Source organism: Podarcis pityusensis, assembly GCF_964106645.2.
Source record: "Podarcis pityusensis genome assembly, chromosome: 5".
In the NCBI taxonomy this organism is placed as follows: Eukaryota; Metazoa; Chordata; class Lepidosauria; order Squamata; family Lacertidae; genus Podarcis; species Podarcis pityusensis.
In genome coordinates, this window is record NC_138032.1 from 54,419,833 (window position 1) to 54,446,784 (window position 26,952).

Genomic DNA, 26,952 nt, shown 5'->3' on the forward strand with positions numbered 1-26,952 from the left:
ACATTGGCTACCCCCACTCATGCAAACAATTTTCTGGGAGGAGGAGGTTGATTCCAGTTTCTTCCTCCTTTCTTCAACTGATCTCCACTTTTATTACTCCCAAAGTGGTAACCCCAACAACCTGTTTAGCAAAGCAGATGCTCATTGCAACAAACAGGAATGGCATCTCTGAGTCTGCAAGTCATACCGAGTATTGTTTAATCAGCAACGTACCGGTAAGTAAATTTCAGATGCACTGCTGAATTCTTATAGCGTGTTCTATCAGACACGGACACAGAAATTGATAAAAGGATTTCTATGAAAATTAGGTTCCTAATCCAATTAAAAGCATATGTTCACATTTACAGCTGTGTACTTTACAATTTTAAGAAAACAAAGAACCTAAGTATGAGTGAGAGCAACAGTGCCGGATATACAACTATAATGGCAGTAGTAGGGACACTTCTGTGTTTTGAAGATAAAAAAAGCATTTTTAATGAGATTTTATATATATATATAGAAATGGAATTCTAGAATTTTGCAATGAACACAAATAGGCATTACAAATACAAAAAAGTGGGATGTACATCAAGGTACAACATCAACCTGCTGTTTTATTTAAAGTAATCTCTTTGGTAATTTGACCACAAACCTAACCTTGGCTTCAATTCCAATATTTTCCAGAGTAACAATTTAATTACAAAAACCAAACCTCCATGTTTCTTGGTATTTAAAGACTACTACACATTCTTTAAAGCAAAAATTAAAAATTGCAGTGACTCTCTAAAGCTACAGTGCATAGGTTTACGTTAGATGGCTTTGTATGTCATATAGTACAGATTATATAAAGTCCACAAGCCAGAATAAACTGGGTTTTGCTATTGGATTCACTGGGACAGAAACAGGCTTAATTCCAAGCACCATAGTTTAACTGTGTTCTGGAACAGAGTAGCATGCAACTGCACATTTTAGCCTCCCATTTGTGGAACTTACACACATTTCACCATAGCTGTGATACATGTCAGCACCCAAGTGACTTCAAATATTCTCCCTAAGAGGAAACTACAAAGACCTACAGGAAAAATTGTGTTCAGACCATTTATGTACTTCACACCATGCACACTTTTCAGAATGCAAGGAAGGGATCATGATAGCAAAATAAAACAAAGGGCCTTTATATTCTGCCAGACCCTTGGCAGAAAGGTGAAAAAAAGGGTATTTTCTTTTAAGATAAGCCAGTGTATTCATTCATATAAAGTGCCTCCATTTTCAATAGGCATATCAACACAAGGGCATACAATAGGCAGTTGTGCAATAAGATACAGTGCTGGAGAACACCTCAAGAACTGACACCTCAGCTTCTGAAGAGCAACATTCGCTCTGCACACGCCTGCCCCACTAGAGTTGCATATTGTCGAACACTTTCTTCATCGCTTGGCCCCTTCCTCCTCCTCTTGTACACACTGTAACGCATGGCTGTTCTCTTATGCAGAATCCGAACCTGACCCAATTCCTTCACGTTCCCTTCATCAACTGTAAGAAAAGAAATAGGGGTGTATTAACGCAGCGGCCAGATGAACAGGAAGCATTTGTTGACAAATGAAGTACCGTATTTTTCGCTCTATAAGACGCACCAGACCACAAGTTTTTGGAGGAGGAAAACAAGAAAAAAAATATTCTGAATCTCAGAAGCCAGAACAGCAAGAGGGATCGCTGCGCAGGGAAAGCAGCAATCTCTCTTGCTGTTCTGGCTTCTGTGGTAGCCGTACAGCCTGCATTCGCTCCATAAGACACACACACATTTCCCCTTACTTTTTAGGAGAGAAAAAGTGAGTCTTATAGAGCAAAAAATACAGTAATATCAAAATGCACAAGACCTTATATTTAGATACTGATATGGTGATACAAGACAACAGTGTTGTTTTTAGAAAGCGTATCATTAGGTGAACATTTAAAGGAACCGTCCAAGTTCCACTTGAAGATGAAAGAGGTGTGTGGATTTTGGTTGCTCTTCAGAAATCAAGAATGAATGTCATCAGCTGAGTTATCACACCAGGATCCCTACAAAATACACCTCAGGTTCCTCTGCCTATCCAAGCTTTGTGCATGTACAAGAATCCAGATACCAGAGGGAATCTACTTGTTCACTGTTCCTACCAAGCAGCAGGCAAACTATGTGAGATTTAAATGGCAGATGGAAATTAAAATCAGTTTTCATATGCAAGTCATCCAAAATCACTTTTGTTTTTGTTTTTAATTTGCCATGTTTGGCATCTGGCTGAGATGGTCTGGGGAAGAATATATGGCTGCTACAATACTACATGATCTTTGTGCATTCCTTCAAAACTACAATAGAAAAGATTTATTGTTATAAGCTTACGGTACACAGGAAGACCTCAGAGTCACAAATATGTCTACTCTAAATGCATTACATGTCTGAAAAATAAGCTCACCTGGAGTGTTGTCTACATGCTGTTTCCAGGACACATAAAAACTTAACATTTGAAGCCAGTATTATTTTAACGTTGGTTGAAAACCTACACTAGGGTCACAGCAGTTTAACTGAAGTAACTCTTTTGCCCCCTCCAAAAAGGAACCAATTCTGTTCCAGATCCAGGTAAGTAGCTGTGTTGGTCTGACAGTGTCCGGGGGGGGGGGGGTTGAATTGTCCAGTAGCACCTTTGAGACCAACTAAGTTTGTTCTGGGTATAAGCTTTCATGTGCATGCACACTTCTTCAGATACACTGAAACAGAAGTCACCAGACCCTTATATATAGGTGAAGCGTGGGATGGGGTTTTTCTCAGAAGGGTAGCAGGAGATGGATGATTGACTCAATGGATATGGTAAACCTGTTGACAACTGTTAGTGACTGCAATTAGTCCTATAGGAAAAAGCAAGGGATAGTATTCAGATGACCAAAAAAAGCTTTAGCACATGGGTAGGCAAACTAAGGCCCAGGGGCTGGATCCGGTCCAATAGCCTTCTAAATCCGGCCCGTGGATGGTCCGGGAATCAGTGTGTTTTTACATGAATAGAATGTGCCCTTTTATTTAAAATGCATCTCTGGGTTATTTGTCGGGCATAGGAATTTGTTCATTCCGCCCCCTCCCAAATATAGCCCGGCCCCCCACAAGGTCTGAGGGACGGTGGACAGGCCCCCTGCTGAAAAAGTTTGCTGACCCCTGCTTTAGCATGTGAAATGAGAGAATTATTGCTAAAGCTGATTACAGAGAATGATCAAGTAGCTCAGGTATGTAAGTTACCATGCAATAATTTTCCCGGCGACGGAAATGGCTCCATTATTGTGTGGTAAAAGCTCTGACATTAACACAAAGCTGCATCTGTCAGTATGAAGAGTTCAGATTTTTAAAAATGCCGACATCACCTATTCCTTCATCAACACCTGAAGAGAGTTTCTGCTTAGGATCATTTTCACACTATCTGCTTCAGTGTTGATACCTATATGTTAAACACTGCATCACTGACCAATATCTATTCATTTTGTCTAGAGACACCATGCTCCAATTCACTTCTTCATTAATAATGGCTGCCACTTGTTTCACATACAACTGAAGTCGCAAATGCTGATTTGTCTTGTTCATAGCTTTCTGAAATCCATTAAGCCTTCTGAAGTGTAGCCAATATTTCTCCAGTGCTCTGTCAGGGTTTTACTTTTTCTGTTCTGCTTCCGGTTCTACACTCTCATTGGTGACATTTGCAAAGGAAAACACGTTCAGGTTCAGCTCCAGAATAGGACATAAACATAAAGTGAGTTTTTAACTTCTTAAAAGGAAACGGAAGACTTATATTTACAACACCTTTAGGCAAAATATTAGTTGTAACCTGAACGGTTCTGGCGCCAACCTGCATCTTTAAACAAACACCCACACGGAGACTTTATTTCAGGACTGCTCATTACTTTTAACTCTAATTCGTTTTATTGAACCCTGAAACCTGATACTGGAGGGACATTCCTTTCTGCCTTACATTGCTCCTGGACTCAGAGTTTATTTCCTGAAGTGGATGCTGCCGTACATCTACCTTGTTTTACTTGCCTACGTTCTCCATGGCTGGCTTCAGTTCTGTGCCACTAGTTGAACATGGAAGGTATGCACACATTTCCTTCTCGAAGGAAGATATAAATCAAGCCTCTGCTGGAATGAGAACCATCTTAGCTATAGTATAAACAAATATAATAAGCATAATAAACTATCAAACCGGGATTTTTCCTTCGCCAGCCAAATCACAGTTTTGTCTCTATTCGGATTCTGGGCATAACTCTGCAAATAAATGAAGCCTCTAAAATCTTCAGCAGAGTTTTTTGGGGATTGATATTTTGACAGGTGGGCAGGACCTGTTGTAATGATGTCAGGTGATTGACACCTGTTAAAAGTTCAGAGACATGTTTTTGGTGCCAATGATCTGATAGGCACTGGAAGCAAGCCTTCAAAGGAGCTCCCTGTTAACTGCTGATCAGCAGTTATAGGCAGTCTGTTTGGAGAAAGCCGGTTAGATTCAAACTGAAATGCTCCACATGGAACATTTTCCCCCATCTGCAGACATCCTGAAACATATCCCAACTTAAATGGATACTTACACTGAACTTAAAGGGTTTAGTGCTAACACTTACAGCACGCTGGATTTTTAGCACACTTTGTGTGTTAATTGCTTACTAGTGGCAGGATGTATGCGTTATCAACAACTGTTTTTTGTACATGGCCACTACTGGTGCTGGAGTGGATGGTGCACAAAAGCTGAAGCCAAAATAAAGGCTAAATGTGTTTTTTGTGTGTTTTTTTTAAGGTGCCACAAGACACTATTGTTTCTTCATGGTGTTGAATGTTAAGCACCAGTCTCAGCTTGCTTGCTATTTTACGCTTTTTGGTTGGTCCCAAAAGTTAAAATATGCTTTTCGTGTGTGAGAGTGTGCACACATGTGTGTTTCCACAAATCCAGTTCAGTACTTAAAAGGGTAAGTAATAAATTGATTAGGAAACTTTGAGATAGTTTTCTAGCTCCAGTCTTTTATGACTGTACTCCACATAAATGTAAATTTAGGAATAAACTTTGTGATCAAAACTCTGCTATAAAAAACTACTTATCAAAGTATGATTTATGCTGTCTGTCAAAAAGAGCCTTTACAGTGTAGCTCTTAGTCAACACTAAAGCAATCTCAGATACTCTTTGTAAAAACTTAAAAGATGTAAGTAAGTACCTCTGTCACCACAATAGCACAAGTAATTTACTCAGTTTGAAGCTGGCTAATGTTCCTGTGCCAAAAGTCAATCACAGGAGAAAAGCATTCACTTTATTCATTTTAACCCTTAAAGTAGGGTGGCTTTGACTGGATTAAAGAAAGCATAAAAACCAAACAGGATCTGCTGCTGTTTAAAGAAGGCAAAGTATGACATAAGAGCAAGATACGTCTTTCAACTGAACAAGAATTAAACCAACATTTCTATTCTCTTTTGCCAAGATCAATTATTAAAAATTCGCATCTCCTGCTCTTCTAAGAACACATACACGAGGCTTGATAGTAAATATACGAAATATTTTATAATACATGTCATAATGTAAGAACTAGTTGTCAATCAAAGCTATGTCACCATTTTGAAAGTGATCTCACAACTGATGTGGAGAGAGGTCTGCTACATGTGTACTATTCTGAAGACATGGCCTGCTTCCTTCTGCAGCTGCATATCAATTATTGTTCTCAGTTGGCAAATGTATTACACTGTCTTTCTTTCAGATAAACATATGAGAAGAGGCTGTTCTCCAAAATATTAAGATTTTAATTTTTGAAACCAAAAGGCTTCCAGTTCCTATACAACAATACGAAGTAGAAGAAAGGATATGACTGAATTCAAGGCTAAATAGCATTTGCTATTAGGCTATTTGCTATTAGACTGGCCAAATGAACACTCATTGTATGATGTAATTACTTTCTCCTAGGAAGCTTTCTTGACTCAGGACAGAATCCAGAAACTCTGGGATGTTCCTGCTTTAGCAGAATCCAGAAACTGTGGCGTGTTCCTGCTCCGACTGCCTAAGAAGCTTTCCTGCAACCTTACAGTGGATTTAGTTCAACAAAGTCAAGCTTACTATACCTCTTTATTTTCTCTTCCTATTCTTTCAGCTGCCCAGGTTCCCTGATCTGTAGTGACTTTGTATTGCTACTGCAAATTAAACCTGTGCCTGGGAAGCCAAGAACAATTGGTTGATAAACAACTTTGACTTCCCATGCCTGTTACTTTTGACTTGGGCATATTTGCTCTGGCTTTCCCAGCCAGGGATGGCTGAAGCTATTTTGCTACTGTTGTCAGAAATGGCTGCTGGGAAGTCTGTACCTTGGTCGGGTCCTCTCCTCAACCATGTCCTTGGCAAAGCAATGTTAACTAAAGGTAAAGGTAAAGGGACCCCTGACCATTAGGTCCAGTCGTGACCGACTCTGGAGTTGCAGCGCTCATCTCGCTTTATTGGCCGAGGGAGCCAGTGTACAGCTTCCGGGTCATGTGGCCTGCATGACTAAGCCGCATCTGGAGAACCAGAGCAGCGCATGGAAACGCCGTTTAGCTTCCCCACCGGAGCAGTACCTATTGATCTACTTGCACTTTGACATGCTTTCGAACTACTAGGTTGGCAGGAGCAGGGACCGAGCAATGGGAGCTCTCTCCATTGTGGGGATTCAAACCGCCGACCTTCTGATTGGCAAGTCCTAGGCTCTGTGGTTTAACCCACAGCACCACCCGCGTCCCATTAATGTTAACTAACTACCCCTATAAAAGGCACAGATGCACCACAGCAAGTGCCCAGAAGTCGTTCTTCTGTCAGCAGAGGGTAGCCTGTTACCAAGTCCCAAGCTGTTCTGTCCCATGTATAAATACTTATCCTCCAACCCCAGAAGTCACTGCCTCAATGCAGAATCTCATAAGACTTTGTCATAACTATTAAATCCTTTAGCACCGTGAACCTTGTTCTTCAGAAAACCACTCATTTTCATCCTCTCCCGCTCTCCTTTCTCTTTCAAGGTGTAGAAATTAATTTTGTATCATTCAAGTTGTGTTTCCAGACAGAGTCCCAGAATTTTATTTCCCTCACATTTGATTTCATGGCCTTTAATACCAAATCACTCTCTCCTTGCCCTTACAAAAAATTTAAAAGCAAGAGAGCTTCCATGCTCCCTAGTGCTGCTGGATTCAATTATGCTGTGGTCAGTGGTGCTTAGTGGTTTGTCGTAAGTTCTATGGGCAGTTTTTACTACTAATATAAGCAGCGGGCCTTTCATCCGTGCACTCCAAAATAGGCGCGTCAAGGAAAGGGAAGTTAGATCTGAAAAAAAAATCAAGAGCACTTAAAAATCAGGTATTCAAAAAGGGGGATCAAGTACATATGGATAAATCAAATCACTCTGGTTCAGAATGTTATAGCTGGTATAACACTGGGCAACAATTTTTTACTTTTTGAATGTTGTCTAGATTTCTACAACTGATTTAGGGTATTTTTGCACTGCTGAATCAGGAAATGGCATCTGTTTCTCTCCATCAGGTCAGGTTTTCTGTAAACTGAATGGTGGGCATTGATAAAGGCAAGTACACGTAAATTGCATGTTGCTTCACCATTTTTCAAACTTCAGGGCTTGAACTTCTGTTTCTTGGAACTCCTGGAATGCTCAGCAGCACGGAGGTCTCTCTTCAGAGCCCAACAGTAGTCAGCCATCATGACTGCGTCCCAGCGACCCTGATACCTGGTCTCCATCTCTTTCATGTCCTGATGGAATCTCTCCCCCTGCTCGTCACTCATTGAACCCAGGTTCTCAGGAAACCGGTCCATATGTGAAAATAGGTAGTGCATCTTGACGCTCATGTTGCAGCCCAGGTTTCTGAAAGCAGTCAGCATGTTGTTGACAAGTTCTGCGTAGTTTCTGGCCTTATTGTTGCCAAGAAAGTTCTTCACTACCAGAACAAATGCCTTCCACGCTTCCAGTTCCACTTCGTTCATTGAGTTTCTGAACTCTGGATCTCTGATGAGCTGATGGATCTGAGGACCGTCAAAGATGCCAGCTTTCAACTTCTCCATGGTCAATCCTGGAAAAGCCTGGCACAAGTAAATGAAGCAGTCACCATCCTTGTCCAGAGCCTTGGTGAACTGCTTGATTAAGCCGAGCTTGATGTGCAGCGGTGGGAAGAGTATTCTGTCTCTGTCCACGAGAGGGTCGTTGATGACGTTCCTTTCTTTACAAGGCACCAATTCCTCCCGCACAGGCCAGTCCTTCTTCGTGTAATGCTGAGCACGGTCCCTACTATCCCACATGCACAGAAAACATGGGTACTTGGTGAAGCCAGACTGTTGTCCCAACAAAAAGTTCACCATCTTCAGGTCAACACAAATAAACCACTTATGCTGATCATAACCAATTTTCTCCAGCACATACTTCACCGCTTCATAGTTCTCCTTCAGTGTACTCGAGTGAGCCAGGGGTATAGAGGCAAACTGGTTGCCGTTGTGTAGCAGAACACATTTCAGTGATCGCTTGCTGCTGTCAATGAACAGTCTCCAATCTTTGGGTTCGTACTGTGGCACTCCAAGCTTGAGCAGAAGCTGCGCAATATCTGCACAGTACACCAAGTCCTTCTTTTCCGAGAAAAAACGGAGGTACTCACGATGCCTGTTGTGCAAAAAGCTGATGCGAGCACTGTCAGAGAGGAGGTTTTTTTCCTTCAATCTGGATGCCAAGAGTTCGGCAGAGTCCTTTGACAAGCTGAGGTCGCGAACTAGATCATTCAACTCCTTTTGGGAAAATGGATGTGGAGCATCATCTTCAAGAACCACTTCTTCTTCTTCATGTCCTTCAACACTGGAGGCATCTTCGTCACTAATGTCAGGAAGTTCTCCGAAGATAGGCACTGGAATTTCATCACAATGAGCTACAGGACGACGTGCTGATTGAAGATCAGGATACTTCATGGGGCGGCTGCCCCATTAACTTAGTTTTGATCCCCCAACTTTATGCTTTGCTGGACCAATTTATGGAAGATTTCGAGGTTTTATGACTTCAAACTGATCCCTTTCCGACATAATCACCCAGAACTATCGGACCTGAATACTTCTTGTCATTAAAATAATCATTTCCAATCAAAACAATTATTTGACAAGGCATTTTACCCCCACCTTCTTCTAAAATGCTCCACACAAGCGTACATGTGAACAAAAATGTAAAAAAAGACATGTGGCCATAGCTCAAAAACTTGACCTGATTGAGCAAAACCAATGTGATTTTTGGATTCAGCGCATCAGATTCATCCTAAATCAGCTGAAAAAACGCAGACAACAAATTTGTTGTTGACCAGTGTAATTAATGAAACCAAACCAACAAACCAATGCTGCACTCAGCCAAACATAGAAAGAAATAGCAGATCTTTCCCAAAACACAATATGCATCACAGGGATACTTCTAACATTCTATACTTCTACAAGAATCCTTTAGAATTATCCCCAAGCAGGCATAAACGTTAGAAGTATTAGGTTGAAATCAGTCATCTTTCATCCCAGTGGAATGTACAGCTCTGTAATTTTAAAGTGATCTTTAGACCTTTTTCCACTGTTGCTTCCCCAGAAATGCTTTTGGAGCGATTCCTGAGAAAGCATACACATTGAAGACATTACACTGATGTTTATTTCCATGTGATGTTTTTCCAAGATAGATCTAGAAAGAGAAGCTGGTAGGAATTTGAGGTCTTATGAAGTTACAACCACCTTACACCCCTCGCCACCACCCAAATTTCATTTATAGGAGAGCTGATTTTAGCAGGATTTAACATTTGTGCTTGAAGAACAAACAGGTTCAGATAATGGTGTTCTCTTCTCTCTAGTAAATGCAGCATAACTAGAATTATTTAACAAGGTCAGTGATTCAAAATTTCATCTACCTATTAGCATTTTCCGTCTCATGCTAGAAGTGGAGTTGACAAATTTGTTTGGATACAGCTCATTAGCACTATCTCTACTGTTTAAACATACTTTATGATCAAGGATCATGCTGGATTATGAACTTCAGTTGCCTTCAAGTGTTTATAAAGTTAATTAAAAACAGATGCAAGTTCCAAAATGTAATAAGCTGAAGCAGTTGCTGGGAATAATCAATGCAGTTTACCCCTCCCCCTCTGAAAAATGTGGAGCAAGAACCTTACAAGCTCCGCCATGGTAACGATGGGAAAATAAATGTATTTCATAGCTTTTGTTTCTTTAATCAAAGGCTTGCTCTTCCCACCCACTCCTTATAAGGAAACTGCTAATACGTACTAAAGTTATGTGTGTAAAATATCTTCAGTACAGTGGTACCTCAGGTTACTGACGCTTCAGGTTACAGACTCCGCTAACCCAGAAATAGTACCTCGGGTTAAGAACTTTGCTTCAGGATGAGAACAAAAATCGCACGGCGGTGGCATGGCCGCAGCGGGAGGCCCCATTAGCTAAAGTGGTGCTTCAGGTTAAGAACAGTTTCAGGTTAAGAACGGACCTCCGGAACGAATTAAGTACGTAACCAGAGGTACCACTGTATCAGAAAAAAAATTCTTACTTAGAACTGATGCATTCTTCAGTCACTAGGGTTACAATCAGACTGCATTAAAACATGAATGCTTTGCTGCTAACTTAACAAGTACTGGGATGCATGTCTGGGTGACACAATGCAGCAATATTATTATTATTATTATTATTATTATTATTATTATTATTATTAGCTATGTAATCTCACTCTCAACTGCCTAATTATCTTGGTCTTTCTGGAGTGGGGGGAGGAAAGAAAGAACACATATTGCAAAGGGACATCTAGGAAATCATAACAAAATTGAAATTTCTCATAAATCTATAGAATAGTTTATTTTCTGGAACTTATTGACTTATTGGTCTGTTTCACAATCTGTGACCCATGCTTTAAAACTTTGTGTCACAGCTACATGGCTGCTGCTGTGCTGTTTTTGTTGCGATTGTCGGTATATTCTTAATAGAGATGTTATATTAATACGTAGTTCTAATTCTATTAATGGATAATTGTTTTTAATTATTGTTTTTTCCCCTTCCTTTTGTTCCTAACTATCCCTACTTTATCTCTTCTCATTTGAACAACCCTAAGGTTAAGATCACCAAATGGGACCTTGCTTCAAGCTCGAACTTACGGAGAAACCAGATTGGGCTTTGACAAGAAAAAGGGAATTTTCTGTTGTAGATGCAAAGATTTGGAACATCCTTTCATGGCTTGTTTATTTATCAATGACCTGACAATGCAGAGACAAGTAAACAACATTTTTTGGAAGCAGCAAGACAGACACACAAGAAGGGAGTGCACAGTATTTTCCCAGTTTTCATTAAAGCCAACATAACCCAAGAGAAAAAGTTACACTAGAACTAAGGTCCCAAAGTCTCACATCTACCACAATCTTATTGGGCTCACTGAAAGCTCTGGTATTTTTCAAATATAGAAGTGTTTGTACACTTCACACTCTCTATGGAATAGCGATTAGTCTTCTTCACCTTAGCTTAGGAGGCTGTGTTGCCTTAGAGGAAATAGAATAATCTAGTTCAACTATCTTTGTTCATTAAACTCTCTCAATTTTATTGGTAGCAATCAGCCACTATAAATTTTCTATTTGGGGAACTTGCATAGAAAGAATGGTCCACCTACACGACACAAAGGAATCTGAGACACTCAACTCTTAAATGTCCCTGAATTGATTGATTGATTGATTGATTGATTGCACATATGGTGCATCATAACCTTTATATTATCCTTACAAGGAAAGTAAATTCAACTGCATGATGAACCTCCACAGCAGAAACACACAACACCGGCATAAAGAAGCTTCAACAAAAATTGGTCTGACATGGTCAGGATAATGCTGTAAGTATGGTTGCTTTGTATATCGGCAACACCAGAACCCTTTCAATAATCTCAATTCTGAGTAACTGTTTCCCTTCCTTTAAGATTCACTTTTTCTCCCTAACACTCTTTAGTTAGTAGTTTAAAATATGTTTTCTAAATTTTGGGGTTGAGAAGCTTAAATCCATTAAAGGAATGGGATATTCATCAGTTGTAACCTTAATGAAAGAAAATCAATCGTATGTTAAAAATACATTAATAGTACATAATAAAACAAAACAGCAGTCGATAGACCTGGGCAACCACAAAATGAATGAATGCAATCAACTGGTATCCAGTTATTTATTTCGTTTCATTTATGAAATGTTTCCAAGAAACATCTCGAAGCAATAACAGTCAGCAAAGGCCTGAATAAATAACTGAGTTTTTAGAAAGCACCAAAACGACATCAGAGTTGGCTGCAATTATGAACTATTACAGTATGATACCTACAGGTCTTGTTATGGAAAGTCATTTCATGTGAAACAGAGCATACCATTGTCTGTCTAGCCCGATGTTTATACTCACTGTATTTTAATTAAAGGACTTATTTTACTGACAACTGTAAGGAAGTGTTCTGCAGGAAACCGGCCCTGGAATGGAGCATTGCTTCCTTCAAGAAAGCAGCTACCCAAACCTCAAATGACTGTAGCTCACAGCAGGCCTTCTGCTGTTCAGCATGTAGCTATGTTTTAATTTCCTTAAACCACAGGACATAAGTCTGAATTCAGATCGTGTCTGGGCTGATGTACTCAGGACAGACAAAGATGCAGATTTTTGTAGTTTATCATTTCATAGTGGCATACATACGCGACTTAAGATTCTTTACCTAATGTTGTTGCTGTTAGGATATTTCCGTTCCACCTTAAAAGGGAGCAGGATGTTTGTGTCACAGCCTGCGTATTTCCTGTTCACAGGATGTTTCTGTTGTGTCTATGCTTTTGTTTCTCTCTGTGTGTCTGAGACACTGAAGCAGGCAGTCATGTTTTCTCTTTGTTCTGACCAACGCTGAATAAAGTTGTAAATATGCTCTCCTGAGTGCATCTTTCGCTGTGTGAATTCTGCTGATACAGCGTGCATCAGCTCTGGAATGTGGCAAGCTATTTCTGGAGCTTGTGTCGCTAATTGCTGATACTGTATCTACGGGAGATCGATGGATCGTCCAGAGGCGACGTGGAGTCATGATGGACTTTGTCTCCCTGGCTGTATCCCAACAGTTGCCTCCCTTCTTATATTATAATGCTGCCATCTTGGGCACCAGTTTACTCATACTCCCAGTTTTTTTCAAGCACATCTATTAAAACAGCACTTTTCTTCTCTTTCTTAGGCAAGGGCAACTTGAAAAATTGCCTACCTCGAACCCGTTCACTACATTTTTCAATTTGTAATACCTTTCAAGCTTCTCTCTCAAGTTCTGTAATGCTATGCCAAAAAGTGTTTTCACTTCATAACAGATCCAGATTTTACATATCAATTGAAGCATGATAGGAGCTCACTATACATGGTGTCACTCAACCCAGATTTCATGATAAACAACACTTTGGTTTGACGGCAGGAAGTGTAGCACATTCATATTTTTCTGGATAACGTTATTCAAAGTCAAACATGTGTTTTCATGTTTACATGATTTTTTAATTTGTTTTTACACCAAAATAATATAGAACACAGTACCATGATCGACACAGACATTAAAGATTTTGTCTGAAGAACAGTGTCTAGGACGACATCAAAACAACAAACCAAGAGCACATTTTAGGGTGCAAGTATGGCATTTCATAGCCATCATTACATGTTAGGCGGTATTGTACTGAAAATACCATGAGATTGTTCAAATATTCATCAGGAACAGTGCAATGGTGGCAGAGAAGAAGCATATTTCACACACACAAATCCCTATTGTGTAGAGGCTCCATTCATGCAAACTCCATTCATGCATCCAAAGTCCATTTACATTGAAAAGTCAGCTTATTTGTGTGTTTTCTGTGGGGGTGGGGATTCTCCACTACTATACTTTCTGTACACTGGTCTCTGGTGAATGTATGACATGGAACACTGAAGTGTGCTGGATGACTTAAAAGGGACTACTTGTACACTATTTAGTAACTAAATGCACTCTACGAGAGTGGGAATTAGCCAATTAAAATTACTGAATAAATGAATACATGGAAGATGTTAACAATGTCATTTTAGCCATGAGACACAATGTACATTCAAATGTTTAGCATTTATAGCAGGTATAGCCAACCTTGGCCCTCCGAATGTTTTGGGACTACAACTCCCATCATCCCTAGCTAACAGGACCAGTGGTCAGGGATGATGGGAGTTGCAGTCCCAAAACATTTGGAGGGCCAAGGTTGGGGATGCCTGATTTATAGTCTAATATCTTACAGTATATGCAAAGGATGTAAATTATATACCTACCTGCTTTTAAGTCTTGATTGAAGCGACAATATTTTGAATGCTCAAGAGAAGGCAGACATTGTTCAGTAGGTACCCAGATATATGTCTCTGGACACAACAAGTCAGACGGTCTGTACTGGCCCTAGGAGAAAATGGAGAAGAAGTAAGTGGTATGTTATTAAAAATCAAAAATCAAAACTCCAAATGTTTTTAGGTCCAGAATAAAGTTTATAGTTAGCAATAGAAAATCCTAAACAAAATAATCCATCCAAAAAAACAGAGATGGACACACTATCTCTCAAACATGTTTGTTCAACTTTGGTGGTTGAGATCTCTTCACACTCTTTTATCTTTTACAATTAACATTTTAGCTGTATCATTAATTTAATCAATCAGTGTCATTTTTTCTCTTTTCCTGAATTAATACAACCGTTGATACACAAAGCAAATTAAAATAAACTTGTCTGCCTGCTTAATCTTTTGGAGCACCTAGCTCAATAATTCTTCAAACAGAATAATCTGATGTACTGCTAACTGAAATGTAATTTGAGAACAGCTGGCAGACGGGGCTCTTCAACCTGGGAAGGGAGCTCATCTAGGTGAAGGAAAACTCTCATCCTAAAACCTTTGCTGCCTTGTGGGATATCTTCAGGAAAAGTAAATGCCAAGGAGTAAAGCCCTATACAAAACCTGAGCAGAGTCGCTAAGATAGTTGGATGGTGCTTTGTATACCTCCTTCCAGCAACTCCTGCAACCAACCTGGTGTCACTGTAGCATTCTTTTCCTTTAGGACTACATCAGTGAGGCCAAGAGGCAGGCCCTGTTGTCTGGGCGGCCCAGGACCTCCATACACACTGCCCAGGCTTAAGCCCCAGAGAAGTCATTTTGTTGCTGCTACTGCAGCGGTTTGAGTTCATCCCCGGAGAACCACTCCATTGTCTCTCGAGACAGATGGATGCCAAGAATTTGAGAATGAACAAATAAGTCTCACTGTACTTCATCTAACTTAATTTCTAACTAGTTGATTTCTAGCTTAAAGGACTAGGAACAGAAACAAAAGTTATTTTAGAAAGACAAAGTCAGAGAGATCTTGGGACACTTGTATTACAAGGAAAATATTTAAGAAATATGCAATGCTTTTTAACGTAAAGGGGGGGGGAGTAACTGTCTGGCCGCATTTAGATTACTTCCAGAATCACTGAAATTGGTTATCTTACTTACATATTAACACTGCGCAGCTTCACCACTTATTTAAAGTTACAGCTTCTTGACATATTGCTCCCTGCCTTCAATATGGACATCACCTTTGTGCATGAATACACTATTTCTACAAAGGGTGCATGATTGTCTCAAATCATGAGTTTGCCACACACCTCACCACTTCTGAGTTATAGTAAACATCCTGAAAATTATTCTCGGAGTTGCAATTTGTGAAGAACCCTTATTTTGTACTGCAGTCAGGTTAGCCACCCAAAGAGAAGGTGAATAGTGTACCAATCAAATGTCTGTATGATGACCAGTTTATACAGGGAATGTGAAAGGCTGTTTTTTAAAGATAAGAAAGAAAGAAAGAAAGTATATTGAACTTTCCAAAAAATGCATGCATTGCTGCCCCAGTGCTATGTACAAGTACTCTGAAACAATACACAGACTCCTGGCTCCTGTTAAAGCTCTGTGGATAAAGCTGAGTAAATTTAATAGAAATGTGGCTTTTTAAAAGAATGACGATGCAACAAAAAATAAATACTGAAGAAGCTGTAATAGTTATGCAACTTCCAAAACATCAGGATTTTTACTGCATTAAATATCACAAATAAATCTTGTTTACTTTCTTCTCCAGGTTAACACTTTACTATTTTCTTGCAGAACTGGATAATTCCACATAGATGCAAAAAGATATTAAGCAATAATCTCACACATGACATGTGGGTAGAAAAAAATTAGAACCCCCCCCCCAAACTGGATATAACATACTCAAGTTCTGACATATTAAAGTCCTTTTAACAGTTCTTTATGTCATATTACACACAAACGCACACAGAGTGATAACTACTGAATCATATTCCCTGCTCTTTTATCCTGCTACAGAGAACTCTGTTTTTGTTAAGGCAGCCTTCCCAAAACCTGGTCCCCAGATGTTGTTGAGAGCACAAACCTCACCATCCCTGATTATTGGTCACGCTTACTGTGGATGGTGAGAGTTGTAGTTCAATAGCATCTGGGGATTCAAAGTTGAGAAAGGCTTGTTTAAGGTATAAAAATGTGCTTTCCGCTGAATTAAGTGACCAATGGCAACTTTACCCACTGGGGGTAGGTGCAACATAAATGCAACATAAATCATGGTTTGGCGTTATGCGAATGAGTTGCAGCATTCTTTGGAAAACACCCCCTTCTCCTTCAACATGGCCACAAGGAGGAGTTCTGCTTTTTATTAATTGCAGCTTGTCAGTGCAAACAGGATAATCTTGTGGAATGGTTTGTGGAAACTAACCAACTTCAAACCACGGGTTATGAAACCTTCGCCTTGTTTCAGAAAAATCTAGTTATACATGAAAGTACTGTACTTCTAACAAAATTAAATTTCATTATTGCATATAAACAATGTTCCCTACACCACAGGTAAAGGCTTAAGCTTTTGAACAAAGATAAAAATGCTTTGAAATGCTGTCAGCCTACTGCCCCACATTTTCTTTTTTCCCATTCTCCATCTTGACAGATCACAAAGATGTACTCCCCAATCAGGGCCTAGTCTCACACCAGCTTCATCATGTGATGGCTGTTAGAAACCTGAGTCCATGCTACGGACATTTACAGTGGCACATCCAATCCCTCACTTGGCTATGGAAGCCGTTCATTATGTACAAGTAATAAACGTGGCTGGGTTCTGCATGGTTATTGGGCATAATCTGTGTACCCCACTATACATGTGATATGCCACAGCAAAGTAGCTCTTTTCTTGAATGGCTCACAAAGTATCCTCAGTATTTCATTTTGTTTATTAGATTTATTTATAGCTTCACACAACCAGGAAAACCAAACCAATTTAGAAGGATAAAATACAACAACAACAAATAACTAGAATATCCATTAAAACGGTACTGATATACTAATTGTTGCAGGATCGAACAGAACAGACTAACATACCTGCTGCCTACATGTTAGCAAAGATGGAGACTGTCTAATTCTCATTTCACGATGCTGTCAGTAAGAGGGAAATGTTTCTGTCTGAGGCAAAAGGTAAGAGTACCCTCAACATATCTGTAGTTTGGGTTGTACAGTAGAGTGGTACCTCAAGTTAAGAACTTAATTCGTTTCGGAGGTCTGTTCTTAACCTGAAACTGTTCTTAACCTGAAGCACCACTTTAGCTAATGGGGTCTCCTGCTGCTGCTGCGCCGCTGCTGCACGATTTCTGTTCTCATCCTGAAGCAAAGTTCTTAACCCAAGGTAATATTTCTGGGTTAGTGGAGTCTGTAACCTGAAGTGCATGTAACCTGAAGCGTATGTAACCTGAAGCATATGTAACCTGAGGTACCACTGTACTGAATGTGGGACTGTGTAGAGGTTCCTAATACCCACCATAACACTAGCCTATCCTTGTTTTGTAAGGAAGGTATATTTTAAGCAGGGCTGCATAAAGTGCTCATTTCTCTGCTCCCTTGTTTTCCCTCTTCTCCCCTGCTGTGCTCCTGTGGTGAAATGCACCCAACCCCACCCCAAAACTAAATTCAACCATATTCTCTTGTCACTAGTTCCCTTTTGTAAAAGATACACTGAAAGCAAAACACTTACATATGACATTAATTCAGGCCAATGTAAAGCATGGCTGTATTTTTTATGGAAACTTCTGGAGGCATGCTTGGCAACTCTGCCATAAGGTTCCTTAATTGAAGTATTCTCACTCTGCCTTGCTATGTGTTCAAGTTTCTGTGCTAAAACCAATCTCTGGACTTCTGTTCCAAGGCAAGGCCAAAGGTTTTAATGAAACTTAAGTCTGAAGATTTACTTTTTAAATATTTTGGAAAATCTGAGGGATTTGGTGAGTATTTGAGATGAAGGAGCATCAGCACAGTTTGTTTTCACAGACTAAGCCAAATATGAAAAGTAAAAGCTCCGAGGAAAGATAATAGTTTCAAAAAAACAAAGAAGGTCAAGTACCAGTAGCACAGAACAAACAGAAAAGGTTAAACACACATTTAATTCTTTTATCAGGTAAAGTGTACATCTGTGTTCTATTTTTCCACAATAACCCATTGATCTTTTATTAAAAGCGAATTAAGGCAGCCTTCATCTCAGTTTCCAGCCAGCTGCTTAGAAGAGGAGCCCTAACATTACATAAACAAAATAACCCCAAATTATCAACAGCAATGCATTAAGGCAAAGGCAGCGCCGTCATATGAGAGAGACAGAGAGAGAGAGAGGAGGAGGAGAAAATGAGCCAGCCTAAACGTTTATTAAATTCAGCCTTTTCCTTGAAATGGAACACCAATGGAATCCCAGCAGCCAAGTACTACAGCAGACCCTTGCTCCCTGATTTCATTGCATAAACAGAGATAGGCATTATCCACCCCCAGGAGAGTGCTTTGCAAGTGAGTTCTGCTACTCTGTTTTCACAAACTGTGTTTAGACTGCACCACACAGAATAAAAATAATAAAAGAGCCGAATCAGAAACAACAAAGATGATAGCCCCCTTCAGGCATGCATTCCATAAAGGGGAAATTCTGTACAGAACGGTGGTGCACCAGTGGTCGTGCTGCTGACATTCATGCATTACGTATGGATGTCTGCATGGGAATGCCTACATGCATAGAGAACTTGAAAGGTTCAGTTTTATGTCTGAATCAGCGCAATCAATTACTGCTGAGCAGAGAAGGGGGGATTTATATAGGTGAGGGAAGGAAGACTGAGCAGCAGCAGCATGCAAGCCCACAGGCTCCTCCTAATAGCTAAACTGGGACATCATTCCGACTTCCTCTTTATTCCCCCATGCTTTAGTTTTCTGGCGCATCCTAGTCATTTTTCTAGCTCTTGCTATTAAAATCTTGAATATCTTAAATGGCAAGCTCTCTCTCTCTCTAAAAAAAAAGCTGTTAAGTTGCTTCCAGTTCAGAGTTTATACTGGGGGCTGGGAAGCCTTTCAAAAAGTCATTTAGCACATTTTCTCCTTTAGCTTTCATTCTCTCCTAGTCAGAGTGCTGCCTAAAGTTTTTCACACACCTCCAGTAAGTCACACTGCTTAGTGTGCATATGTGGCAAATTGTCAGCTGTGATCTGCTGGGAGTCTGTATGCATGTAGCTGAAACAATCATCCAACTATCCAGTCCAAAAGTGATTTGGTCATTAGATGCACTCCTATGTTAAACAGATCCACCTACCACAATTAGCATAGCCACATAATTATTTAAATATTTTAAAACTGAGGATCATCTTAACTTTATTTTCTGCACAAGAAGGCACAACTGAGACTTTATGCATAAAATAGCATTTTTAAAAATTAACTCAGTGGCTTTGTTCACACGTAATGCTAAATGGTAAGTTTATGGTACATGTAAGAGCCTCAACAAGGCCCAGGTAAGTGCCAGGCTTGACCGTTTCGCCTGTCCCAATCCTCTTCCAGGATAGACAGGAAGAAGGGGTGCCAACTTGAAGAAAAAATTGTGGGGAGGGGGAGCCTAAGTAAGACCTGCATAACCGATCACAAGCTGTGGCACATGCACACCATTCAAATGGCAGTGCCCATCAACTTTGGGGGCAAAATCCATTTGAAATACCTGCTCTCATTGGTCAATCCCAGATGACAGTCCAGCAGCTGTAATTTGAGCTAACAGGCTTTTAAGCAGCCTTCAAAGGTAGCCAGGCTGCCTCAGTCACACATACTGCTGTTGTTTAGTCGCTTAGTCGTGTCCGACTCTTCGTGACCCCATGGACCAGAGCACGCCAGGCACTCCTGTCTTCCACTGCCTCCTGGAGTTTCGTCAAATTCATGTTGGTTGCTTCTATAACACTGTCCAACCATCTCGTCCTCTGTCGTCCCCTTCTCCTTGTGCCCTCAATCTTATGAGGGCACACATACTACAGTCACACAAACTCTGGTCTGGAGGTTACCAGAGCATGGTTAACTGTGCGGAACTTATCATTGTCCAGGAATGGCTCACAACACTCAAATGGTAAAAAGTCCTTCAGTTCCACAATACTCTGGTCTCCAAACAGAGGTCAGGATCCAAGTACTTCCAGACTGCAAACTTGATCCTTTAGAAGTGCATCCCCAATTCTACTTTGTTAGGTTTGTTTGATCTTATCTTGCCAATGTATTCATGATCAATCACAAACACAGAGAGCTACAGCCAAGTAAGTGCAGCATGCTTCACAGCATCTCTGGATATTAGTAGTTTTGCATGGATGTTGAGTCACATGGGAGACAAATGGAAATGTGGAGCATAAATGATATGGAACCAAGCAGCAGTCTCCCAGTCTTCATGGAAGAGGAGAACTGCTGTATTTCTAAATTGCATAAGGATACCATGGTAGCTATACTGAAAGGTGTCAAGAGGTCCAGGAGAATTAACAGGGCTACACTTCTCCTGGATCCAAATGGATCCAAACTAGTGACATAAACCTTCTCATCAGCTGAGTGGCATTGCTGGATACAATCCAATATCATGGTAGGTGTACTGGTGTGGGTGAGTGAGAAGACACCTAAAACCGATTAAGCAGCTTCCCTGATAACTTCTTAAGATGCAGTGATTCTTAATAGTATTAGCATAAACATAGCCTACTAGAAACCCAATAGAGCACTTTTCATCCTTGTGCACCATTAATGTTCTCTAAGAACATGTACAGACGGGTTTTGTATAAAAGGGCAAAATGCTAACGGCAATGTGAAAGAAAGGTAGACAGATTCCCTATTGTTTTGAAGACGATGCTATTAATCCTGTTTCTGCCAAACTGACCTCTTCTTGGGAGAAATCTGATAGTGTAGAAATTCTCATTTCCTTTTCTCTCTAGCAGGGTAGACACCACTGGACTATTCAATTTTCACTAGCTCTCCGGAGAACCCTAACAAGCTGTGCCCAAGAAAAAGAAGGGAAAACAGCTATTATATGTGCAGCACGTTGATTTGAAGAATTTGAACTGTGCACTAGAAATGAAACAACAGGCTTCTAAAAGTTTTTTTGAAGTGTATTGCCTATAACAGATATAAACATTCTTGGTTTTTGTACAAGCTTTTACAAGCTTACAAAAAGTATCAGTGACTGCCATGTGAACTTTGTGTAAAAACAGTCTTAATAGAAAACACTGAAACAAGAGCTGGAAAAGACCCGTTATGTCATTTTGCCCTGCTGGGGTAGGAAGTTCCCTCCAATAAGGTCTCAATTTTTTTGCGGTCTGATCTATGAGCTGTAAACATCCCCAAAAGGAACTTCCCCCACAACACAAATTCTATTCTTAGCAAGCATATTAGGATCCTCCACCCCAATTTCAGCCTATCCTTCAAAGTTTTATATATTGCATGACTCTGAACTGCTTCTTCCCCAAATAAATTTCTTACAAATCCAAATAATTTACATTTCATTTCAGAAAGCTGTAAACTCATCTTGTATCAAGGATCTTTTAAATTCTGCTTGGGGTGGAGTCTGAACATATAATGAAAGCCAGTCTTCCTCAGAAGGTCCCCTTCACTCCACTCTGCCTGCTATGAAGATATGGACCTCAGAGAAAACTATGCCATTGCTTTGTGACCTATTGGCTCTGAAAACAAAGAACACAAGTTGCCTCGTTCTAGACTTAATTTTAAAGGACCAGCAGTGTGGCTTTGAATATATTTAACATACTTATTTACTTTCCTCAATTTTTAAATTAGCCTGATCAAAAATGGCAACTTTTGTTAGATGCGCTTATCATATTTTTATTGGAACACTGCTTATTTGCTTAGTTATATTTATAGTGGGTTTTACTGTTGTTAGCTGCATTGGGCATTTTTAAGGGAAGGTGGGATACAAAGATAATCAATAATAAAGCAAAGCTCAGGGTGGCTTCTTGTTAGAAAAGTTGCCTTAACTATATGTTAACATTCAAATCTTTTATTACAGTCATACCTCGGGTTACAGATGCTTCAGGTTGCGCGTTTTCTGGTTGCGCATTGCGCCAAACCCGGAAGTACCGGAACGGGTTACTTCCAAGTTTTGGCGCTCGCGCATAAACACTAAATCGTGCTTTGCGCAGAAGCACGACCCATGTGTGCGCAGACGCGACGCTGTGGGTTGCGAACATGCCTCCCACATGGATCATGTTCGCAACCTGAGTGTCCACTGTATTCAGATTTTTAAAAGCCGACTTTTACAAAATTCTAGTTCTAGATCTCCCGTGGAAAACAAAGACAGAGCAAAATAATTCAACCTGATCTGAATGCAAGTTTTTATTTATTACATTTTTACACTTCCCTTCTTCCAAGCACATTGCATGTTGTCTCTTCCCCCCACTGGTCCATATTTTCCTTTCAGGACAGCCCAAGATGCTCTCAGAGGATAATCAGAGAGGGAATTTGAGCCTGGATCTGATCAGTCATATACTCCGTTTCAAGATAAGTCAACTTCAAACCATGGGTTTGGCCAAAGCTTCACAGCAGAGTGAAGATTGGAAACTTTTGTTTCCATAGCCCTGGTTTGATATTAACCACTGTACAACACTGGCAGATTGAAAATAACTGATCTTAACTGCTTAATAAAATAAAATTGAACAACCTCAGCTGGAAATATTCAAAAATTATGCAGAAAAGAGTAATATTCTGCCAAGTCAGGCTTGGTACTCACTCAGATAATGATAATGATAATGCTAACCCTTGGAGAAATAAAGTTACTGTATACATTCAGGGTTTTTGTACATTTTTGATGCTGGTTGTGGTATGGAACAAAATGTCCATTATGTATAAGGGGAAAAGCTTCAAAGCAATCATTTTGATTATCACTGTTTCAACAGAAATGTAATAAGCAAAAAAATAATAATTGTATTCCTCTGTATAATTCTGTAAGGCAGTGAATTATATGGTCTCCTTTTACTGATTGAGAGCCGAAAGCAACTGGAAAAGATAGAAGATTTTGGACACACATCATGAATGAAGTGGAACAGAACATATCTACAAAAAATGTTGATATATTCCAGAGAGCTGGGGGAGTGAGACATCCCAATGGCTTATTGCTAAATAGGCTTACTTTGAACTAATAAATATGTCCCATATTTATGAGAGTATCAGACAATAGGTTTTATAAAAGACCTAAAGTTATCTAAAGTGAGAACTTGCTGAAATCTTTCAGGAGCTTTAACAGGAAGAATTATAAACAATCCATCATCACACTATCATAAAGGTCACTACTGAATAATTTGTCTTAAGAATTACAAGGTCCAGAGAAAAGTAAAAACTCTCAAAAGAACTTTTAATGTTTCACTCTGGGCTAAAACAATGGAATGAAAAGGTTATGAAATAATCCCTACAGGACCAATAAACATTATTTAGTCTACATCAGATTTTGTACCTTAGCTCCAGACTGCTGATGACAGAAATAGAATGTTTATGGATTTTCTACTGAGGTTAAGATATCTGAATGTTTATCCAAAACTTAAATAATGTCCAAATGACTGACAGGACAGGTATCAAAAGAGTTCTCGTAAGAAACCAAATATTACAAGTAGGCACATACTCACTGGGGTCAAATAAAACAAAATGGGTTAATCTTTGTTTAAATATCATGTGCCTCTGATATGGTTAGGCTGCAATCCTAACTGCAATGACATGGGAGTAAGTCTCACCGAGTTCCATGGGACTTACATCCAAGCAAAAATACGCAGGATTGTCTCCTTCGTAAAACGAATCCATAATACAAAAAGGTCTAACTCTTATCTTTCTTCCCCAGCAGAACCACTTTGTACTGACACACATAATCTGGTCTGGAGTGCCTCCAACCCTCTGAAGTAGATTGGTAGGTAGGAACGAGCCAGTGCAGGAAGTGGAAGTCTCCTTGTTTTAAGTCATTTCCACTCATGGAACTGAATACCACCACATATGCTTGCAGCCCTGGAAAGCATACTACTGAACAGCAAATTCACAAATTTATTCTGCTTAAAAACCCCCAGCATGCGATACTTTTGAGACTTTGGTTCCAATATGTCTATCATTTGTTTGTATGATATATTGCTATATTAAACTTCTTTTAAGATATACTAAACTGTCAGGGAACTGCCATCAGTGCCGGAGGGAGAGAGCAAAATCCAGAGGGATTCCAGAGAGCGTCCCGGGATTGGGAGAGGCAGCCCATCTTCTGGGGAAGAGAATCAGCGTAGCACCAGTAGAGAAGGGGGGCAGATGGGGGAAGCGGCGAGGCGGTCCCATGACTCCTTGCCGGGGACCAGCGGGGAGAGTAGAGGTCCTCCGCTGCCTACGCCCTCCTTGCGCAGAAGGCTTCCGCGCAGAGAGAGTAGGCGGAGACTAGGCGTCAAAGAGCTTCTTTGCTGGAAGAAGTTTAAGAAACGCCCACTGACGGATTCTGCCAGCGATTGAGACAGCCACGGGTGAGTGGCTGTCCGGACAGAAAAGGTTCACTCAGGCAATCCAGCCAGGTGTTTGCACCGGCTTACGCACGAGCAACCCCTAGAACCATTACATAAACTTACAAGCTATTAATTTTTATAAAACATTTTGAAATGTTGTATATAAAATAGCTTCAGAAGGAAAGTAGATCAGCTTAAGGCGCCAGAATAAATCATATGTTTAAAAAAGGTACCACTTCAGTTTAAGAATCCTTTACTTAGAACGAGGAAAAGAGATGTTTTACTGATGTACCTATTGGGAAGGAATGTAAGCATGTACCTGCTTTGTCTGCTATCCAGTTTGCTAACTTTCATTGTGCAACTTCAAGATCCCTGTTGTCCCTTTCAGCCAAATATGGACAGGACAGCCCTTCAAACAGAAGACTATCCTCTGCAAAATAGTTCACACAGCCACCACAGTCTCAAGAGCAGCTAAAAGGTATCCAAGGGGCTGGACAGTGGCAGACTTTGGTCTTTCAAATTTTAGCGGCACCCTTTTAAAAACTGTTCTATGATTGCCTGAGGAGGTGTCACTTAATTACTTAGAAATGTGTGCTCTGCTTTCTAAATAACTTTTATACAGCATCTTACACCAAGTCTATCAATAATATAACCAGTAATGTAAAAGATGAAAGGATGCAATTTAACAGATAAAAGCAGCATCAAACTTTGCTGTTAAAAATACTTTTTTAAAGCACGGGAAACACAACTGGCATCAAAGTGTTACTGATGAGGTTGCCAAACAAATCTCCTTAAAGACAGCGTTCTATGAAATAGGACAATACCTCTCTCTGGTGGTGATCATCACGCACCATGCCTTAGTTGGCAGAGACACCCAGAAAAAAAGGCTCTGAATTTTACAACAGTGAGCAAAGAGTTTGATACTCAAGGAGGATTTTGAAGATCAGCACCATCAATTTGGAAATGGATTCGGTAGTAGTGCAGCTGCATAAGAATTCATGAAAGCATCTGCAATCTAACATGCTTCAAATTAACAGTAGTTTACAGACTGTGTTAAAAGGCAAGCCTGTCCACAACACACAGAAAGCAAACCTGATAGTTACCAACACATGGAAAAATGGGACACGGATATTTGTGTTGGACAACCCTTTCTAGAACAACTTAAAAACAGATGATTGAATCCAGGCTCTATGTTCTTCCTTTGTGGTACTGAAGCCCAAGTGCTATATTTTTTGTAATAATAATTATGCAGCTAACTTCTGAGGCTTACAAAACAAAGATGGGAATCTGCCAGCCTCTCCACTATAACAAGGCATGCCACAATTTAAAGAACGCACTGAAAACCTTTTGGCTTTCAAACTTCAAAACTATTTGACAAACTACACACGCATAAAACGCTTAATATCCCCACTGGTCCTTTTGTTTGGCGGCTTTTTTTGTACAACATTTCAACACCGTGTGGGACTCTAGATGCTGTTGTTGGAAACAAGGCACCATGTGGAAGTCTACCCAACTCTATGCAATGTTGAAGGACGATACAATATATCTAGGAGTCACCAGTTATTGCTACTGACACTTTCCTTTCAAAGCAAGCTGATTGTGTCAGAATGGGTTCAACTGCTATTCTAATATATTATGAAATAACACCTACAACAATTTCCCTGCTCTCATCCAATAAGAAATTGTATCAGGTACTTCAGCATGAAGGAAAAATGCACCCTGGATTTGTTCTAATCCTTTTTAGCCAGCTGCTTTAATATAAAGAGGTAATAAGTAGTTAAAGGTAAAGAGTAGCCACTGAGTAGCCACTGTGAATGACAGGAAAGAAAACCTACGCATGCTCTGGCAAGAGTCATAATTTAAATTAAATCAGCTTTAAGCTCAACTCTCCAGACAAACGAAAGAAATAAAAGTTATGTTTGAACAGGAACAAAGTTTTAGATACGATGGTCATCAACACTGGCTATCCCAATTTTACACGCAGCATTTCCTGCAATGTCCCTGCAATGCAAGTGTTTAATTACATGCTGATATGGCTGGGGTAGCCAACGGCAAAGCCTTCTCTAAACCCTCCCTTGCTGTAATAGGTATAGACATTTTCACACATACCCCTATT

At 40.0% G+C, this 26,952-nt stretch overlaps 1 protein-coding gene and 2 long non-coding RNA genes across 9 annotated transcripts in view; 1 reads left to right on the forward strand and 2 right to left on the reverse strand.

Moving 5' to 3' along the window:
• Nucleotides 1–573: 573 nt before the first annotated feature.
• The window catches only part of ATE1 (arginyltransferase 1), a 74,127-nt gene continuing 47,748 nt past the window's right edge, over nucleotides 574–26,952 (reverse strand). For 6 of the 7 annotated variants that reach the window (XM_081005265.1, XM_081005267.1, XM_081005266.1 and 3 more), the window contains 2 exons: nucleotides 14,317–14,437; nucleotides 574–1,512 (listed from right to left, as the gene is read on the reverse strand). In XM_081005265.1, coding sequence (XP_080861391.1) covers nucleotides 1,334–1,512; nucleotides 14,317–14,437 — 300 coding nt within the window. In that variant the 3' untranslated portion in view covers nucleotides 574–1,333. Of the gene's footprint in view, nucleotides 1,513–14,316; nucleotides 14,438–21,244; nucleotides 21,359–26,952 lie in introns of those variants that run through there. The other variant, XR_013986356.1, reaches the window with a different exon arrangement.
• Nucleotides 9,109–11,231, forward strand: LOC308477103. The gene is made up of 2 exons (XR_013986384.1): nucleotides 9,109–10,315; nucleotides 10,543–11,231. It is a non-coding gene; the product is annotated as an uncharacterized lncRNA (long non-coding RNA).
• Nucleotides 22,693–25,088, reverse strand: LOC308477113. The gene is made up of 2 exons (XR_013986394.1): nucleotides 24,950–25,088; nucleotides 22,693–24,509 (listed from the first exon to the last, which is right to left on the reverse strand). It is a non-coding gene; the product is annotated as an uncharacterized lncRNA (long non-coding RNA).